Source organism: Momordica charantia, assembly GCF_013281855.1.
Source record: "Momordica charantia cultivar OHB3-1 chromosome 10 unlocalized genomic scaffold, Mcharantia_2.0 BLBB01000010.1, whole genome shotgun sequence".
Taxonomy (NCBI): Eukaryota; Viridiplantae; Streptophyta; class Magnoliopsida; order Cucurbitales; family Cucurbitaceae; genus Momordica; species Momordica charantia.
Window position 1 is genome coordinate 3,251,669 of NW_028275158.1, and position 21,310 is coordinate 3,272,978.

A 21,310-nucleotide genomic window follows, 5' to 3' on the forward strand; every position below is an offset into this window, starting at 1 on the left:
TTAAAGTGGCGGCTTCCTTGAGTCTTTTATTTATTTTATTTTGTAAATGTAGAAAAACCGCTGATTGTTATATTGCTCTGTGGAACTTTAAATTGACATTTTTAATCTATGAGATTTATAAAGTTGTTTTTAATGGTCCTCGAGATTGTTGAGTAGCTGACTAATAGAAATGTGATAGTTAACCAGATATTATTTTTGTTTTAATTGGACTGTAAGGTGATGATAGTGGTATCTTATTTTTCACTTTTCCTCATTTCTCACATTCACTTTTTATATTAAGACAAACCTTGCTATCATCGTTGATTTTATTCTTGGTCACAACTCACTCTTTTTTACATGGTCTCAACCTCGTTATTATTATCGTTGCTACTGCGACTACTAAATAAAAAAATAATATATCGAGATTCATAACAATTATTTTTTAAAAGTTAAAATATTAAAATAAATTTCGCATATCAAAATAGATATTTTAAAGGTTGAAAAGGATGATAATTTAATCATTAAATTTCATGGATCAAAATTATATTTGAAAACCTTTTTTTTACAGACGACAGTACTCTTGTACTTTTCTTATACCATAAACAAAAAACACCCTCATAATTTCATCAACTTTTTTTTTTCTTTTTTAAGAAAAATAAACTATTATTATTATCTCAACTACAAATTACATACTGAATATTATTTCAACAAAAACATATATAATAAATTTGAATAATGTTTATGCACATATACACATATATTTCTACATTATTAACAATATTATTATTATTATCTTTGAAGTTTAAAATGTTTAAAAAATAAATTACCAAGTATTATTTACCAACCTATAGTTATTTATTCTTTATAAATTATATTTTTCGTTCTAATACAACAAATATAAAAATATGAATCGAGAAGGAGTAAATACGATTTTTATGAATCAAGAAGGAGTGAATCCGATTTTCTATTCAACTAAGTTGATGTTGATTATAAATTAATTTTGTCAACAAAAAAGATATCTAACAATAAAAAAAATATTAGAAGTTTGTATAAAAGAAGAAGAACACAATTACTAGTCCTATGGTTAGTTGCATTTAATTTCAAATTTAAACATATACCTATTTTTGTTTGCATATATATATATATATTTTTTGAGTTAAAAAATTATTTCCATTCAATTACTTAACAGACCTTCTTTGCATATAATAAAACACGAACTTGAAATTTTCCCGGAAAAAGCTGGGCCTTTTCACGTAATCGTCAAGCAAACCGAAAATTTTCGGAGGGCTCCGCAAATTCATTGGTGCTGCACAAGATCAAACCAAAAATTATTTATCCTCTCTCCATTTTCCTCTTTCTGCTCTTGATGGGGAATTCTTTCCCATCACGAGCGACGGCGAATTTCAAAACCCTAATCAATTTCCACTAAGCCCTGATCGCTCCCACAATTTTGTCGTTCCAACACTTTTTTTTCTTTTTTTTTTTAACCGGCGACGCCACCATGTTTCCGTGGAACATCGCGAAGACGGCGGAAGCCATGTTCTCGAAATTCGCTGTTAAGAGATTGTGCAAGTTTTTATTGAAAAAGAAATTGGGGCAGTTCCTATTGGGGGATATTGATCTCGACCAGCTAGACGTGCAGCTTGCTGAAGGCACAATTCAGCTCGGAGACCTTGCACTTAACGTTGATTTTCTCAATGAGAAGGTTCGCTTTTGTTACTCCCTCTCTCTCACTTCTTTTTAATTGGGACATTGGAAAATGTCATGTTTCAACAAGAGACTTCAGGAAAAGTTGGGTGAATTAAAATTGCTAACTTTCCTTGGTAGCATGTTAGTTACACGCCAGAATGTGAACAAGTTATGATCTTCAAGTTTTGTGGTTTTCAGATGCCGGAAATTGAGGAGGAGTTTTTTCTTTGATTATTTTTTAGTTTCAACCATTGTGATGGTGGGGTATTGAACCTTGATAATTGATTCCTTAGTTGCTTGGCCGGTCTCGAACCAGTGCTTAGTAAGCTAGGGGGGATTAATTAATTGGATACTTGAGAACCATAATCTTTCCTAGGGACTGCTTCGCCTTTTGAAGAAAAGATAGACACAGGGAAGGAGTAAGGAAAGGTAGTCCGAAAGGGCGGGATAAGACAAGGCGGCTAGGCTGAAGGCAAGGAAGTCCCGTTCGGCAACTGCTGGCTGGCTGTCGACAAGGAGGAGTCAACTAGCGATGAGACCAAGGGATAAGTAATTCGACTCATTCACATCCAGATCATGAATGTTTGGCTTAGAAGTCTGATAACATTGTTCTTGATCTTGTTTGGCTTCGAAGTAGGGAGCAAACGTTGTATTCCTATCCATTTAATTATAACTTTCATTCTGTTGCCATTAATATTATAATGTTTATTATCCAGATGAACAAATATAAGTTATGATAATGCTTATTTGGGTAAAAGCAGGCAGCAATGCTTTGACAATCAGTCTTATCGGAACCACTAATGTTCTTTAAGTTTGAGGTTGTTAGTACTTTGAGTTATAGTTTGTCTTTGCTTTTTAAATTTTTTCAATGTACTCTATTTTGGTTTTATTTTTATTTTTTAAATATATGTATTTATATTTTTGTACTTACCATTGTAAGCCTCACTCTTCAATCTTTCTATAGATAATAATAATAATATTATTATGGAAAAATAAAAGTATTGATGAATAAATCCTTAAATTTAAAGGATAAAATATCAATTAACGTAAACTTGCCTGTCTGGAGCATATTGAGGTGAATATACTTGACATTCTTTGACCAGTAAAAAAGTAAGAAAGTAGCAAAAATGCGTTTCAACTGAAAAAATACACCTATTTATTTCTAGCCAAATGGCCTAACAAAGTGCATCCATTTCACATTTTCAAATTGTCTCACTATTCATTTTGAACAACGTTTCAGTTATTGTCCTATATTTTGTAGGTTGGTACAGCAGCTTCGGTTATTTTTAAAGAAGGATCTATTGGGTCCTTATTAATTAGAATGCCATGGACAAGTAGAGGCTGTGAGGTTGAAATCAATGAGTTGGAGCTTGTGCTTTCACCTTGCTTGAAGAATGATCATATGGATTGTTGTGGAACTTCTAGTGGTGGTCATAGAAATCATCATGAATCGAGAAAGCCAGAGCATGATGTGGTTAAAAATGCTGTAAAATCTACCTATGGGGATATCCATGAAGGTGTTAAGACAGTTGCGAAGATGGTGAAAGGGCTGCTTGCTAGCTTTCACTTGAAGATAACAAACTTGATAGTGGCATTTGATTCTTTCTATGAAGAAAACAAAAACAGAACAGGACCGGATACCACACTTGTTCTCCGGATTTCAGATATAGAATGTGGCACTTGTGTTACAGAGGATGGTAAATTGGGTGTGGATGCAGTTGAAAGCTTTCTTGGAATAAGTCAGCTGAATAATTTCGTGAAGTTTCAAGGGGCAATGCTCGAGTTTCTTCACATGGATGATTGTGACAACCCAAAATCCTTTTCATGTATGTCTGGGACAACATCTGCCCAAATGGTGTTAGACCCTGTTCCATCAAATGTTAGCACTCCAGTTCTGACTGGAGAAATAGGTGGATTTTCAGGTAACCTGAAATTATGTATACCTTTGAGGGATGGTTCCTTAGACATTCACAGAGTGGATGGGGATCTTTTTGTTGATCCTGTACAAGTAAAACTTCAACCTAGCACTATCAAATGCCTTTTACTTTTATCTGAAGCTTATTGGAATTCAAACAAGAATGGTGATGGATGTATACATGATAAATTGAACGAATCTGGTTACTTTGAGCGGGCACCTCACTGCCATTCATCATTGCTAGCTTCTGCTGAAACGACTCCCGATGAAATGTTTCCTCGTTGTGGTGGGATTCTGCCTGGCTCTCACCTTATATCAAATTGGGTGTCATCCTCTGTCAAACATAAAGAGAAAGAAAAAGTTGGAGAAGAATTTGATTTTGGAGCTAGGTTGGTATTGCCCACGTCCTCTATAACATCCAGTGTTTGACTGGTAGTCAAATTTATTATTATTATTATTTTTAAATTTATGCATTTAATGCAAGGTTTTATGTGATCATCTGTTGAAGTATAAATTATTTTTTCTGTTATTTTACTTATGCACGTGGAATGTTCTTATCTTAAAAAGTTTATAAATGTGGAATGTTCTGCTGTCTTATGTTATCAATATGTCTATAATTTGATCTAGTTCCTTAATCCAAAATTTTCAAATTATAATTTCTAATTTTTCCCAGTGGGTTCTAAATATGTCTTCTTCTGCAGTTTCTTATCACTTCAAATATTAATAATGATTACAGAACATCTGCATGAGACATCTAGATTCTTAGTTTGGATCATTGTTGCAGGCTTGTCAAGTTTGCACAATATATTGTTTATTGTGTTAATTATTTCATTGCTTACACGTTTCCATTTATGCCTTGTGTAAGTATCGTATATATCTAGACTTGATTTAGATTGAAAAATCACGATACATTGTTACTTTTTTTGTTGATGATTTTTTATCCTTCTGAGTCATTTAGTATAACAATTAACTAAAACAGAGTGTTTTATCTTTTCGCAATTCTGCAGTGTGGACCAGTTTTTTGAATGCTTAAATGAAATAAGAAGTTCCCACTATGCTTTAGGCAGCAGTGGGATGTGGAACTCGGTTTTTAGTGCAATCACTGCTGCGTCCAGCCTTGCTTCTGGATCTTTGCATGTTCCTTGTGGTGTGTATGCACTTACTCTACTCTGCTGTGTTAGTTATGCTCACGTATTCAAACTTAAAATACTGCTATGCTTCTTCATCTGTGTAATACCACCTTTTAAAAAAAGAAGTTTTCTACCTTACATTCATTATCCTGCAACAATAATTTTACCTTAAGCATGGGTCAGGGAACTATTTGTTTCTAGTTTTGTGATTTTACTTTTATGCTGTTATGGAAAGTTCTTTATCAAGTTGATCTGAATTGGACTTGTCTAGGGGATGTTCGTTCACCGGTAAGTTGGAATACTTTTGGGTTAGGGTAGCAAAAAGGAAAAAACAGTGTTTTGTTCTTTTCGAATTGTTGTTATTTTGGCTCTATATTGCTATTTGGTTGGATGGAGACAAAAGTACTCTTGAAGAAGCATTAATATGTTTCCTATTAAGTTAATCAATCCTTTTATTTATTTTTGGTCCAAGAATGTTGAGTCGTTAAATAGAACATTTAACTTTCTCATGGAAGATGAATGCGGTGGTCATTTTGGGAAGCAAAAGGAACGTAAAGGGTCATGGTGAAACATGTACTTGTGTAATCTACCCGTTTGGAATTTTTTTGGTAAGGAATAAAAATAATGAATGCGGTGGTCATTTTGGGAAGCAAAAGGAACGTAAAGGGTCATGGTGAAAAATATACTTGTGTAATCTACCCATTTGGAATTTTTTGGTAAGGAATAAAACTAAGATGGCAATGTAACTTTGGATGACCTGGACTAGAGGCTATAAGCTTTCAATTGACTTTTTCCATCATGATATTACTGACCATTATTGTTAGACTCATGAAATGGATTAAAATGTTTTTAATGTCACATGAATGATGAATTATGTTGTCGTGATAAACCTTTTCACATATTTTTCTTTCATGCCTTTAGTCATAGATTAATTGATTCCCAATGTTTACCACTTAATATATTCTTTCATACACTGAGTACTAGATACAGAATTGCAGCATGTTGAAACAAATCTTAGGGCAACTATCTCTGGAGTTTCTATCGTTCTCTCCTTCCTTGATGACAATCAATATCATTTCACCGATCCCAAGAAAGTACAGATCAACGCAGACTCGGCGGTTCATTTTGTGGCTGCTAAATTCAGTGATGTCCATCTTCTTATGCAGGTAAAACTTGTGCCTTGGAAATCATTTTTCTTGTGTATTACTCTGTGTATGTGTGTGTGCTGACCCCTCCCTCCCCGTCTCCTGGTAAGGAGGCTCTTCTTTTCAAAATTTTCTGTGTTGGGGATCCTTTTCTGTTACTTCCATTCACTTAACACATTTTGTATGGTCCGCAGGTATCTACTCAGAAAACGATGTTTCATGGAACTGTCAAGCATATCGAGGTTGCTGATTATTTGAACTTCAAAAATGATGCCTCCAACACTGACTTCCACAATAGTGGCAGTGACTTTCAGACACTTCTGACGAAGCGTTTGCAAGTGGATGTTGTAGGTGCTCTACCTCCATTTGGTTTTTCAGTGGAAAATCCTGATCTCATGGAATCAAATAGTTCATTTTCTGTGGATTTTCCATGTGGAAACAAAGACAACGTTACAAAAGTTACGTTGCTGGAAACTTACGGCATTACTTCTTCGCAATTGGATGTGATACCTAGTTCTTCTGACAATAGTACCACAATGTCAAAATCATTTTCATTGAATCTACCACCCCTCGTTTTTTGGGTGAACTATCCTTTGGTGAACATGTTATTAGATTTACTAAAGGGTGTTGAAAACTGTATGCCTGGCGATAACCAATGCAAGGTCTTTAACGAGAACTATATAGTGGGTCATGAGGATGTCAAAAGTGGCTCTAATCAAGTGACAACTTTGTTTTCATCAGCAAGCATGGAAGGCAATATAATAATCAGCAATGCAAGGGTAATATTCTGTTTCTCATTTGAAAGTGACAAGGACTTTATGGGCTACTCAACCTGGGATCAATTTATTGCTCTAGATTTTTACTCCTCTTCAATCGTGAAAGAGGAAACAATGACTCACAGTGGTAACTTGGCTCTGCAGAAAAATTATTTGTCAGAAAAAAATGCTTTGCATTTTAGATTTGGTAGTCTTGAGGTTTTCTTGGTTACTTTTGATGAAGGGATAACTCAAAGTAGCACATGCAACATGCAGAAGAAGAAATTTTCGGCTCATAACATTTTGTCTGCCTTCAACAGAACAAACTCTTCTTCTTTAACTTTGTTTTGGCAGGAGGGTCATGTCACAGGCCCATGGATTGCAAAGAAGGCCAAGTCCTTGGCTAGTTTAGAGGAATCAAAAAGCAGGTGTAAGTTCATTGGAAAAGATTATGAGTTTGCTTCTGTTTCTAGCATGAAAGATATGGAGGAGTCAAACTTGCAGACTCGACAAGAAATGATTTTGAGCTCCACGTCTGTGTTGCATGTCTTTTTTTCTCTTGTCAGAATCAATGTCAATACTGTTCAATATAAAGTCTTCCATTGTCTTTTAGATCAGCTGATAAAAGGACTGTCGAGCAATACTTGTGATGCAGTCAATGTTAAGAAAGGATTGTTAACATCTCAAACTTCTATTGTAGTTGATTGTAATTGTCTAGAAATTGCCATTAGGCCAGATTCAAAAGAGAGTACAAAGTGCTCTTTGCAGAGGGAACTTCCTGGATCATGGTATCATCTAAGACTGGAAATTCAAAACTTCGAATTAATCTCGGTCTCCAACCTTGGTGGTATCAAGGGTGCCAATTTCTTTTGGCTAGCCCATGGAGAAGGAAAATTGCTGGGTTTCATCTCTGAAGATCCTAATCAGGAGTTTCTTTTGATCTCATGTAGCAATTCTAACATGAAGCGTGGGGATGGGGAAGGTTCAAATGCTTTATCTTCAAGGTTAGCTGGTTGTGATATTGTACATATGTGGGATCCTGAGAGTTGCCAGGGTTTTTCTTCAATAACTATAAGGTGTGCAACAATTCTGGCCATAGGTGGTCGCTTGGATTGGTTGGATGTCATCTGCTCCTTTTTCTTTTTGTCTCCTCCAGTTGAACCAGAAGGCGACAAGGTTATGCCCAGACAGAACCCAAAAAAGTCTTCTGGATCTTATTTTTCTCTTAACTTTATTGATGTTGGGTTGAGCTATCAGCCGTACTTAAAGAACTTGCTGGTTAACAGTGAACCTCCTCAAACGGAATCCAGTTTTTCAACTATCAAACAAGAGTTGGATGAGGGTTATGTTGCTTGCCTGTTGGCTGCATCTTCAGTGACACTTTCAAGTTCTAGTGTCGCAGATGTAGTTGAAGATAATTACAGAATCACAATACAAGATGTCGGACTTCTTCTATGTAGTGTATCTGATTATGAGCATGTTCTTAATGCTTACAATGTTGAAGACCTCCGCAAGGCAGGCTATGTTAAGGTTGCCCGGGATACATTTATTGAAGCAATATTGAGAACTAATTGCAACGATGGCCTTAAGTGGGAGTTAGAATGTCCCAAAGCCCACATTGTCGTGGAAACGTGCCATGACACTACTACTGGTCTGGTACGTTTGGCTGCTCAACTTCAGCAGTTATTTGCCCCTGATCTGGAGGAATCAATTGTTCATTTGCAGACGAGATGGAATAATGTTCAACAGGCTCAAGAGAGAAAAGAGATTGACAATGAATCATCTTCTCCTCCTTGTCACAATCCACCAGTTAAAAAAAGTGAAGTCGGGTTGATGGATGAAATATGTGAGGATGCGTTCCTATTAGATAAAGATAACCAAACCAGAGAATGGTATTTTAGCAAGTCAAATCATAGTTTACCCAATGAAGGTCTTCATGCTGAGGTATGCAGTTTGAATTGTGAAGTTCATGAAACTTCTTCTCCTGCTTATCCCTTCATTGGCTCAGAGCCTGATGGTCAAACATCTTTCATGCAATACTGTCAGTTTCCTGAAATAATAGAAGGGTATTGCTTGTCTGAGCTTCGCCCTTTATCAGACCTAACAATAGGCCGACAGTTACCTTCTGATATTTGTAATTCCAGGAATTCTGGTGGTATAGATCTTGGAGGACGAAGAAGTGGATGGTATGGGGGTGTGCCTATACAAATTCTTGAAAACCACATTTCAGATGCAAGTAAAATCGAAGATTCCGTAAGAGATGATCTTTGTTCTATTGAGAGCAAAAGATTTGATGAGGTTGAAGAGGCAAGTGGACGTGTACTTCTTAGTAATATTGATGTAAGATGGAGAATGTATGCTGGTTCTGATTGGCAAGTTTCTAGAGAGAATGGCGATCGACGGATGAGTATGTTTAAAAGAGATCAACATACATGTCTAGAGCTTGCATGTTCTGCCATGCAAGTTCAATATGATATTTTTCCAGTTGGTGAAATGTGTGTATCTAGACTTTCACTTTCAGTTCAAGATTTTCATCTTCATGACAGGAGTGTAGATGCACCTTGGAAGCTGGTACTCACTTTTATTCAAGTGAAGTGTTTTTGCATTCCTGCTTTTTACAGACTGACTTTTTTTCGTTCCTTTTTCTGGTGGTTGCTGAAAGGTACTTGGATATTACAATTCGAAGAATCATCCTCGTAAGTCTTCCTCAAAAGCATTGAAGCTCGACTTAGAAGCTATTAGACCAGATCCTTCGATCCCTCTTGAGGAATACCGGTGCGCCAAATTTTAGTCTTTCTGTTTTCTATGTAAGATGTGATTAATGATTGCATCTCTGGGGTGATGCTTAAGTAAAACTTGTGATTTGTGTCCTACAAGGTCAAAACAGGATGTCTACCGTAAGGTTAGTGTTTGGTATGGTCAACGACTAAACGGTGGAAGAGAAATCTTTTGTTTGGCTGGAAGGAATTGACCATTCCTTTCCACCATATTGATAGAAAGAGCATTCACTGTTCTCACTAAGAATTATGATCTTCATAGTTCTTACTAAGAATGCTCTTCAATTTTCTCCTTCCTTTCCTCCAAATAAATTAATGTTATAAAATATCCAATATAAATGTTTGTGATTATGTAATAATAGTCTTTCATGCTTACTTATTATGGGTTAATTACCTGTTTTCCTTTCAAGGTTGCGTATCGGTTTTCTGCCCATGCTATTACATCTTCATCAATGCCAATTAGATTTTCTTGTTAACTTTTTTGGGGAAAAAAGTTCATCGGGAGACCAGTCATCATGTCATCCACTTGATTCTGATGGTTCGAAAACTATTTCTACGACCAAAAGTCCTGCTGGGCTTACTTTTGCAGAGGAGGCGTTGCTTCCTTATTTTCAGGCAAGTTATGGCAAAATTTTATTGGTTATGCATATTGCTGCGACAAATGCCCTTTCTCTCACACACACACTTATGCATAGTTGTGTCCACTTTTGTTTTACCTCAACTCTAACTTATATTTGTGATGTCTCATTTTTAAATCACATCTGAATTCAAATTGATGGGTTATAGTAAATTTAATTATTTATTCGTATTCTAACACTCCCCCTCTTTCTCACTTGTAGGCTTGAAATTAGTACAAGGCCCAGCAAGTAATTATCAATATTAATTGGGGAGGAAAAGACATTATAGAAGTTTGAATATAAGATCTCTTGTTCTAATACCATATTAAATTACTACTGAATTAGCTTTAGTTGATGGGTAACAATAAATTTAATTATTCATTCATATTCTAACCGTAATCATTGGATCTAATAATTTTAAGCAACAGTGGATAGAGAATAAAATCAAATGTGTTCATGGATCATGCAATGAAGAATTGGATAAGGAATTGATAAGGAAATGATTATTTTTTTCTTTTTAAAATCTCAATTTAGCTATAGTTTGCTAAAACTATTCTTCTTCGATTTAGTTAAGTGGATGCTTAGCAAGGTGAGGTGTTTGACCTAGTTTAAGGACAAAACTAGGTTAAGTACACACTTTTGAAAAAATGATTGTATTCCTTTGAATGGGATTGAGTCCTCGTAAACTACATTGATTTATCCTAAGGATTTTATTTCAATTGGAATTTGGTTATTCACCCTTGTGAGGATCCCTGGCCAATGTGCCTACTGGCTACGGATATGATGAGTGTGGCCTCAGTGATTCCACAAAATCTTCCATAGAAACAGCTTGGTAGCATTGAAGACACTGACCCCTTCCTCTGTGCTGCCCCTTTTTGAGTTAAATTTGAATGAAGATTTGTTGCTTATTAATGTCTCGAGTTTGATTTTGTGTGGCCCCTTCTCTTTTGGTTAACCTCAACTATTGACTATGTTGTTAAAATCTTTGTACTAATTGCATTATTTTATTTTTCAGAAGTTTGACATACAACCAATTGTAGTTCGTGTTGATTACAGTCCTAGCCGTGTTGATTTGGCAGCATTAAGAGGTGGGAAGTATGTGGAACTTGTGAATCTGGTTCCTTGGAAGGTAAACACCCCCTGCCCCTGCACACCCAACACACACACTGTTACAGACCACGTTATTCATCAAAATCTGCTTTTCCTATAAGTGATACTTGTTCAAAGGTCAAGGTGGTTCGTTGTGTCACTTACTAAGTTGACAACTGGTGCAGGGGGTTGAGCTACACCTTAAACATGTTCAGGCTGTTGGAGTCTATGGTTGGGGCTGTGTCGGTGAAACAGTTATAGGGGAATGGTTGGAAGATATTTCTCATAATCAGGTACCCTACTTGAATTTTAAAAGCTTGTTGTGTTGGTTATTCTGTACAGTATAATAATTATTAATAGCATGTTATCAACCTGATATAGATTCGTAAAATACTGGAGGGCCTTCCTACCGTCCGTTCATTAGTTGCTGTCGGCTCTGGTGCTTCAAAGCTGGTCTCTTTTCCAGTTGAGAGCTACAAAAAGGATAGGCGACTACTCAAAGGGATGCAAAGAGGTGACTTTCATCTGGGGTTGTGCTTTTCATAATAAAAATTGTTAAAATATCATGTCAAATCTAATTAGTGCTTAATGGTTTGTGTTAGGAAAGGTGGGAGTTTAGTTTCTTCTAATGCTTGTTAACATAAAATTTTAGTTTTGATCTTGCATGTGAACTTATGATGATAAAATTTTAGGCAATGGAAAATGTAGATGGTTTTGATACTGGGATAATTGTGTTAGTTCAAATTCAAAGTATACTTAGAAAATATATATTAATTTTTTTGCAAAGCTTCTCAGTGGGTTGCCATTGGAAATCGCTTATGAACCTTTACTTTGTTTTTCACATGAGAACAAAAATCCTATATACACAAAGGTAAAGATTAATATCTAATTAAGGAAAAATAATAATAGATGAGACGTAAAGGAATATCAAACTGTCTTAGGGTAAAATTATCCCTTTTGAAGATGCTGTAATAATTTTGATACTTGTGTAACCTGTTCTTTCTTCATTTTTTCTTGATACTCTCTAACTCCAATAATTGAGCATGTAGGTACTATTGCATTTCTCAGAAGTATTTCCCTTGAAGCTGTTGGACTAGGGGTACACTTAGCTGCTGGGGCTCATGACATTTTGCTACAGGCAGAATATATGCTCACTAGTATTCCTCCTTCGGTGAAAGTACGGTATAAAACAAAGGCTAATATAAGATCCAATCAGCCTAAGGATGCTCAAGAAGGATTGAAAAAGGTGAATATTCAATATTTGTTTGCATGCATCATATTTCAATTTCTAACGTACACTTGAAATGATTCTGTCCATCTGTTTGTGAATGTTGAAGAGAGAAAAGAAGGATACTGTTGGACATGAATTCATATCCTGCATGGAATAAATTCAGTAATTATGTTAACTTTCGTTTCTTTTCATTGGAAAGGTTTCATTTCTTGTTAAAAAAAAATTCAGTAATTATGTTAACTTTACTGTACAATGATCCGGATCTTGATGTCAGATAAAATTTTAGTAATCCTGTAATCTTAGTTACTGCTCTCAATATCCGACATGATTATATTTCCAATTTTAAATATAGATGGACTAATTGCACTTCAAATTAACACACGGATCAGTTGTCTGTTTAAAAACCTCTGTGTAAAACATGTTCTACATGAAAACAAACAATTTTATGGTTTTCATGCATATTTTCGGAATTTATTCATGTGTGCTCAGAAATGAAACCAGAGGTCAGTTTGATTTACTTTTAATAATGTTTCCCAATTATTTATTTATTTATTATTATTATTTTTTTATGTTAGATGTTAGTAAGAGGATTGACTGTCGCCTCTCTCTATGTCACACTGACACACAAAAACCTCTCCTCTTGTATTATATTTTTTTTTTGAACAAGAAACAAACTTCTCATTGAATTAATGAAAAGGAATGGCAATGTTCAAAGATACAAACTCTCAAAAGAGTAAAAATAAAAGAAAATTACAAGTAAATGGAAAAGAACAAGATAAGCTTAAACATTAAGAGATAAGGTAAAAGCTCCCCAATTGAAACAAATAAGTGAGGGAGAAAAGTTTTTGAACAAAGGTGATAAAGAGCTCCACTGTGAGGATTTGAATTTAGCCAAACTGAAACGATCCAGTGGAGATTTGCGACGATCCTTAAAAATTCTGAGATTTCTTTCATACCAAAGCTTGTAGAGCAAGGCTTTGACACCATTTGACCACAGCAAGCTACTTTGAGAAGATAGAATTGGGCCTAGGAGTAATTGAAGGATATTATCCACTGCTATGTCGCTGAAAACCCAGGAGAGATTGAACTCTTTAAATAACAAGAACCAACAGTGCAATGCGTAAGGACATCGGAAGAAAATATGGATCAGATTCTCCCCGCTTTCTTGACATAACATACATATTGATGGCTGTAGACAAAAGACCGAGAGCTTTCTTTGAAGAACTTCATCTGTATTCAATCTTCCATTAATGATGATCCAAACAAAAAACCCAACTTTCTTCGGGCTCTTTGTTTTCCAAATAGCCTTATAAAGATCGGTAGGCAAAAGGGATGACGAAGAAGAATTGCAAAGAGATGCCACTGAAAAGGAGCCAGAAGCTTCCAAAGACCAGAAACGACTATCCTCCGAACTGTCTGGGATGTAGGAATTTAAAACAGCCAATAAATCAATAAATTCCTCAGCTTCCTCATCTTTAAGCAACCTTCTAGTTTGAATTTTCCAAGAAGAAATCAAAGGGTCCCAAAAATCATTAACTGTTCCATTAGGCAAAGAAGATACACGGAAGAGACATGGGAATCTTTCCTTAAGAGAATCATTTTCAGTCCAATGATGATGCCAGAATGAGATTCTAACGCCGGAACCCAGTTTAAATGTAGAAAAAAACTGTACCTTCTTCCATTGACGAGAAATGTTGATCCAAGGGCATCTTGCACATCTGTTTGATCTTTCCCCTGAAAACCACCCTAGGTTACTCAAGCCATAAATGCTTTCCACCACTTGATGCCAAAGTGCCGTAGGTTCATGCCCAAAACGCCAGCCCCATTTGGCAAGAAGAGCGCTGCTTTTAGTGGATAGACGCATTTTACAAACTGCTTTTTTGATTGATGTTGATGAAAACTTCACGCAGGTTGTGTATGTCACGTATATTTCTTAGTCTATGATTTATGAGTTGGACTGGGCCTCCATGTGTTTGTCTGTGTGTGGTTTCAGACCGCCTACGCCCAAACCTCCATCTTCTAGATGTTTAGAAGTGATATCCCAACGGACTAGATGGCTCAAGTTGTGTTTTTCACCACTGTTCCAAAGGAAGTTCCTCAATCTTTTTTCGATCTGTTTTCTAACCCCTGTTGGCAGTTGAAAAAGTGAAAGATAATATATGGGAATATTAGATAAAACAGATTTACAAAGGGTCAAACGCCCTCCTCTTGATAACTGAAACTTCTTCCAACGATCTAACTTCTTTTCTATTTTCTCGATGACTGGACTCCAAAAAGAAGCAGACCGTGGATTGCCGCCAAGAGGTAAGCCCAGATACGAGAAAGGCAAATTTGCTATTTGACAATTAAATGAAGAGGCAACCTGTTCTATCTTGCTTTGCTGAAAATTAATACCGCAAATGGCCGATTTCTCCCAATTTACAGAAAAACCAGACACCCATTCATAAGCTTTGACTGTTTTGAAGAGATTAGCCAACATTTCATCATTATCCTTACAAAAAATAAGGACGTCGTCAGCGAATTGAAGATGAGAAACATGTACCTGTTTGCTTCCAATCAAAAATCCTTCATAAAAGCCATTCAAGTAAAGCTTATCCAACATGCTGCTAAGTACATCACTGACCAGGAGAAAAAGGTAGGGGGAAAGTGGATCGCCCTGCCTTAACCCCCTTGAAGCCCTTATTCTGCCCTTTGGTCTCCCATTAATGAAGATTGAAAACCGGGTGTTCCTAACACAACCATTGATCCATCGAATCCATCTATTTCGAAACAATTTCTGATGAAGGACAGATTTGAGAAAATTCCAATCCACTTTGTCGAAAGCTTTCTTGAAGTCAAGTTTAATTAGCCAGCCTTTCTTCCTTCTGAATTTGTAATCCTCCACAGCTTCATTAGCTATCAAGATTGGATTAAGAATCTGCCTACCTTCAACAAATGCACTTTGGGTAGGAGAGATGGCAGGTGAGATCACCTTCTTGAGGCGTTCTGCAAGAACCTTGGCCAACACTTTATAAATGGAATTTGAGAGGCTGATTGGTCTAAAATGTCTGATGTTTGAAGCTGCCACCTTCTTTGGTATTAGACATATAAAATTCTCCTTAAGACAACCGTTGAGATGACCATTTCGGTAGAATTCCTGAAACAAACGGAGAAAATCAGACTTCAAAGGCTGCCAAAATCTGATTAAAAATTCAGTAGTGTACCCATCAGGTCCCGGCGCTTTATTCCTTCCAAGTTCATTCAAAGCTGACCAAGTTTCTGATTCTTCAAACTGTCTTTCTAGCCATAAACTGTCTGAGAATGAAATAGGTCTCCAATGAATACCTTGTAAAGAGAACTGAGGAGCATTCCTACTAGAATAAAGATGCTTAAAGTAGGATATGATTTCTGACTCAATATCCTTTTGATTTATCAGTGAGAAACCTTGCTCATTCTTCAATTCAGAGATCAGGGACTTTCTTTTACGGGCAGCCAAGTATCTATGGAAGAAGTTGGCTAATCTTCAAAAAATTTGGGTCCTACAGACTCGTGGGAACAGAATTCTGTTCCCACAACATTTCATCATTATTCCTCTTGTATTATATATGGGGGAAGGAGACGAGCATTTTTACTCTGTCTATTATATACACGTTTTCTCTATTTTTTCCCCATGGAATTGAAAAACTTAATTTTAACAGGCTTACGAAAGCATTAGTGATGGCCTCGGGAAGTCTGCCTCTGCCTTGGTTCGGACTCCCTTGAAAAAGTATCAACGTGGAGGCAGTACAGTGTCTGCTTTTGCAACGGCTGTTCAAGCAATTCCAGCTGCGGCTATAGCTCCAGCTTCTGCATGTGCAAGTGCCATACATTACACTTTTCTTGGCCTGAGAAATAGGTCGTTGCTTTTATTGCTTTATTTCATTTTTGGGTGCTCCCATAGTTATTTTTGGATACGCTAGAAATAGGAGAATCTTTAGAAACTTGGTTGATGTTGGTTCTCATGCTTGCAGCCTTGATCCTGAGCGCAAGAGAGAATCCATGGAGAAGTATTTGGGTCCTACAGACTCGTGGGAACGGAATTGAATGACTACTGCATAAGATTTATGCTTCATCTCAAATGGAATCATGATTACTGCCTTAGCCATTGCATTGTGCCTCGCCTTAAAAAGGATAGCAACGAGCTCTTTTCACATTGAAGATGGAGCCTGGTGTAAATGTGAGTCAAATCTCTTTTCCGATCCTCTGGTATCAAATATTGTTGGCTAAATATATCAGTTTTAGGTTTTTTCTCAACTTGGTATTAAGAATTTTTTTTAATTCTCATTTTTACGATTTGTCATTGAATTAACATTTCGTTAACCTATTTGGACATGTGGGCATCCCATTTATACATTTCACTAGGAAGAAATAGCCTTTGTCGATGAGCAGGTCATACTTATTGAGATTTTCATGTGTCAAATAGCATCATAGTTGTATATTTATGTTTTAAATAGGTTAATAAAACAATAATTTAATTATGCAACTTTTTCCTAACAAATTGCAACATTCTTTTAGGAAGGACTTGATTGAGAACTTCTGATATATTTAGCCAGTACTGTTATAAACTAGAATCCTTCCATTCTTTCCCTGAACAGTGCTCAGAGCTCAACTATAGAAAATATTGTGCAGAAATTAGACAATTTTTTTTTCTTCTTCTTGGTTTGGCAACATTTCAGATAAGGATTTTGCTGCTTCTTTTATACGAGCATGTTGAACCACGGTTTATATCAACAATTGGAGTGAAGCCTGAAAACCGCGTTACTTTAAACTGATATAACACTAGTTTTTTAGCTGGTTCGGACGCTCACGGATATCAAATATATATGACACTAGTTTTATATGGTAGCAATAGAACATTGCAATATTATTTTACCATGAAAGTTCAAAACCGAAATAATTAGTATTTGTTTTGCTTTGCTACTTTGGCCTGCATGCTGTGATGTTCATGGCATTTTTTTTTTGTTGCAGATGTACAGTGAGAGTCTCGTAGGCATTCTTTCCCGAAAGATGGAGAAGACTCGGGTTTTGTACATAATGTAAAATATTCAACTGTGGCTGGAAATTTTTCATACTAGGAGATGAGCCTCTGTATAGTTATTCTTCATACCTATAATTATTCTTTGAGTCTTGAGCAAGTGTATCATAATTTTCTAATTTGTGCATAGTGGAGATCAAACCTTCAACTTTGAAGAAGGTATTAGTTTTCTGACTTTTCTCGGTCGATCTTGATAGATGGAGTAATTTCTACGTGAAATTCATAGGATTATTGAAATTCATGGGATTATAAATCTCATGTAGGTGGTTGGATTGTAATGACTACTAGACCAATTTATGGTAATTTTTTTGTATTTATATGTTTAAATTCTCAACCCCTCATTTGCCATGTAACATTCTAAAAAAAGTTCGATTAAGCATTGTAATTAGTTAAATTTAGTCGTGTTACTTCATAATATGATATTTGACAAATTAATATTTATATGATCTAAATATTTGTTTGTATGATCTAAATATTTGTTTAGGTTAAGGGATCAGAAGATTTCAAATATCTGATCCCAAATATCTGATCCCAAAAAATGATGAAGATTCGGATATCTAATTTCTAAAAGAAAATTTTAAATGTTTTAATCATTCTTTTAGAATATTGTCTTAATTAGTTTAGTTGGTTGAATAGAGGCTAAGAAGTACGGACACAACATGATACGGACATGGTGATAACGGACACGTTGGGTATACGTTATTATTATTTTTTTTAAGATAATATATGCATATGTATTGATTATATAATACTTTTACATAAATTAATCATACAAATTGAACAAAAACAAATCAAAATATACTTAACATTCACAAAATCCATTATCCAACCTACATTAAATTTAAAAAGAAGTGGCCGGAGATGATGGCGGCAGAAGTCGCCGGTGATGGTGGCGACGATGGTCGATGGTGGAGCATGGTGGGGGTAGGGTTTTGTTGTTTTGGACTTTGGTGTAGGGTTTAGGGTTTTGTTGACTGTGGAAGGGAGAAGGAGAACACAAAGCAGAACACGAAGATTTCTGTTTTCCCTCCCAGCGTGTCCCCGCATGTCCAAGGAGTGTCCGAAATAAAAAAATAAAAATAAAAAATTGGACACGTGTCCGGCCGTATCGGTGTCCGATACGCGTCCGATATGGACACTCCACCTAGAATGGAGTGTCCGTGCTTCCTAGAATAGATGCTCTCCTTTTTAGTGGTGGTTGTAACTCTAGAAGCCTTTCTTTCCATCTTCAAACCAGGAGTGGATAAGGGAAAAGTTAGTCGTAGCATGGTCGGAAAAGGCTATGGAAAGGAGGGAAAGAGATGGAGGCCATTTTCGTAGCCAAGTCTTTCTTTTTTTGTTCCCAGTTTTTGACTTTAGACAAATTGTATTTGTTAAAGGAAAAAAAAAAGATCTTATTCTAGCAGTTTCAATGTCTTTTGTAGCCTAAAAAAGTATTCTTAAGATATGATAAATTTATAGAGGTGGACAAAATTTTTTGTAGTTTTTTTAGTATATCAATTTGGGGATATGAGAGATTAACCTCCAATCTCAAGGGAATGAATATATGACAATTACCGTTGAGCTATACTCATGTTGAAAAGTTTTTCGATAGTTGGAAAATCTTCTGGAATGGAATACATTTAGTGGGTTAATATATTATTCCTTCTATTGACAAAAGTTGGACAACAATACTCTTTTGATGATTTGGTTTTCTTCGCAAGGATATGAGATTTTGGGTTCGATTGTTCACAATTTGCTGGATTTGTAACAAAAGGGAAAATAAATCATTTATTGAATGGATTTGAAAATTTTTTCTTCCATCACTAGAGATGATATGGTATTGTTAGTTTGGTTGTTATATACACATTTCACAGGCTTTGGATTTCCAAATGTTCTTCCAAAATGAAAGCAGCAATATATATTTTGCAAGATAAGAGAGTTATGAATAAAACCCACCAAAAGGAAATTACACATGACAAAATCTAGCTACTAGCTACCTCTTCAAATAAATCTAAACCATTTATACAAATAAAGAAAAAGTTACAATTTCCAACCTGAGCCCTCACATGGGGTTTGGTTGGTTTTTCTTGTCACAAACAAAAGAGAAGCAATAGATTTTCTCCTTTCTTTCCCCAACAATGGCATCTTCAAGCCTCAACCAATGATTTTTGCTTGAAAATCAGAAGAAAATCTTTTAATGTTTCTGCTTTACATTAGTTTTAAGCATCTCTATAAATCCTGCCTCTGCCTCTTTATAATTCCTCTCATCTCTGTGGGTTAGCTTTCTTCAAGTAACAATTCCTGTACATAAAATAACTTCTGTTAGCTGATTCGATTTGGGCACATCAATTCCCCCTTTTTTCATAACCCGATATCGTGCCTCCACCGCCACTAATCCATGGGCAACACCGACCCAATACCCGACTCTGGAGACATCAAGAATTTTTTCTTTTTAAACTCGCCTAAATAGGTAATACTCAAATACCTTAGTCTATGCCAAATGGCACCTGTTGAGGGCCATTTGAGCATCAATTCAACCCCATAGGCAAAGATAACATCTTCCTATCTTTCTAAGACTTTAAATTTTCTATCTAATTTACCCCTTCTAAATTTTTAGAATCGAAAGATTATACACATAAGAAAAAGTTAGAACGTAAAATTTAGTCTCACAGGAGAATTTCTAGCTGGGTTCCTGTTAGAACGTAAAATTTAGTCTCACAGGAGAATTTCTAGCTGGGTTCCTGTTTTTTAGGATGGAAAAATGAAATCTTTCAACTTACCCATTTTTCCTTGCAATATTTATGAGGTCCTCATGAAGAAACACACTAGTTTTCTCTTCCTCTGGTACAGTTTTGAGAACCCCTTCACTTCTACTCTGTTTCTTTGGCCCAATATGGGATCTCCTGAAACCAAATCTCTCCCTCCAGCAGCCTGCAGAGCTTTTTGTTAGCTTAGGAAAACTTTCACCATCACCATTATCATCATCTTCATTGACTTTCAGCTCATCCCTCAAAGTTGTCTTCCTTGAACTGTCCTTCAATGGCAGCAGCCTCCCCTGAAAGAAAATCTCATCTGCAGGAATCATGCTTCTGTCCTTCACAGTGAACTCAAAATCAGAAGAAACAGGTGCTTCTCTGTAGATGTTCTCAAGCTTCAATGGCTGTTGAGTTTCAATAAAGTCATTTGAGAAGGAAATTCTTGGATCCATGGAGGAATACAATAGTTTAGCAGAAGGTGAATAGAGAGAGAAGGTCTCTCATTTCTCTTTATGGCTCATTTTTCTTTCTTTTTAACTTGCCTTGGGGAATTGGGTTGGAGTTGTGGAGATGTTTGTTTATATATATAGAGGGAAATTTGTGTTTTTCCATTCTTTGTTCAGTAGACATTTTCGTGACACTGGCTTTGTCAGTGTGTAATAAAAAAATTGTGGGGTGAGACTTTCTTTTTTTGATTACAAAAACATAAATTATATATTCTTTTCCAGTTTGTGTTTCATTTTCTTCCATCATAGACCTTTTTCAATTGGGTTCATTTGTTCCATTCTTTGGGAAACTAGATTGGTTCAAGTCTTGAATTAGAGTTGCAAGAGTTCATAGTAAATATCAATGCTATTAAGTACTTGGGATGGGATCATATTAAATGTTAGGAGAATCAATGTCTTGAAACAAAAATACCTATTATTCCTTTTATATGTTTTGATCCTAAGGATCTTTTGAAAAATCATTTCAAGTACTCCAAATAGTTTACGAAACTTAGGCCTAGTTTGATAACTACATTTTTATTAAACATTGGAAAAATATGTTTTGTTATTAATAGACTAGGAAAGGAGAAAAGATGTCATGAGGCGGGCCCTAGAAAGTTTTAATATAAGCAAAGGGATTTGCAAATCTCCTGCACCGCGCAGAGTAAACTTGGTTGAAGTTGAAGCAGTTACTTTCAAGTAACATA

General features: G+C 35.8%; 2 protein-coding genes across 4 annotated transcripts; one reads left to right on the forward strand and one right to left on the reverse strand.

Moving 5' to 3' along the window:
* Window positions 1-1,186: 1,186 nt before the first annotated feature.
* LOC111017744 (autophagy 2) lies at window positions 1,187-17,714 on the forward strand. 3 transcript variants are annotated; one of them, XM_022293600.2, is made up of 14 exons: window positions 1,187-1,684; window positions 2,930-3,972; window positions 4,591-4,730; window positions 5,698-5,879; window positions 6,053-9,184; window positions 9,276-9,388; window positions 9,801-10,005; window positions 11,023-11,136; window positions 11,282-11,389; window positions 11,478-11,610; window positions 12,146-12,342; window positions 16,005-16,201; window positions 16,317-16,522; window positions 17,314-17,714. In XM_022293600.2, exons 1-13 carry the CDS (start codon window positions 1,481-1,483, stop codon window positions 16,387-16,389), a joined length of 5,841 nt encoding a protein of 1,946 aa, XP_022149292.1. In that variant the 5' UTR covers window positions 1,187-1,480; the 3' UTR covers window positions 16,390-16,522; window positions 17,314-17,714. The 3 variants fall into 3 exon arrangements, with proteins under 3 accessions (XP_022149292.1, XP_022149294.1, XP_087974658.1); XM_022293602.2 differs by having other exon boundaries at window positions 1,188-1,684; window positions 5,704-5,879; XM_088118532.1 differs by lacking the exon at window positions 1,187-1,684 and adding an exon at window positions 2,078-2,217.
* A 1,540-nt stretch (window positions 17,715-19,254) lies between these two features.
* LOC111017734 (uncharacterized) lies at window positions 19,255-20,752 on the reverse strand. Its single transcript, XM_022293581.2, has 2 exons — window positions 20,143-20,752; window positions 19,255-19,663 (listed from the first exon to the last, which is right to left on the reverse strand). Exons 1-2 carry the CDS (start codon window positions 20,568-20,570, stop codon window positions 19,627-19,629), a joined length of 465 nt encoding a protein of 154 aa, XP_022149273.1. The 5' UTR covers window positions 20,571-20,752; the 3' UTR covers window positions 19,255-19,626.
* Between the last annotated feature and the right edge of the window lie 558 nt (window positions 20,753-21,310).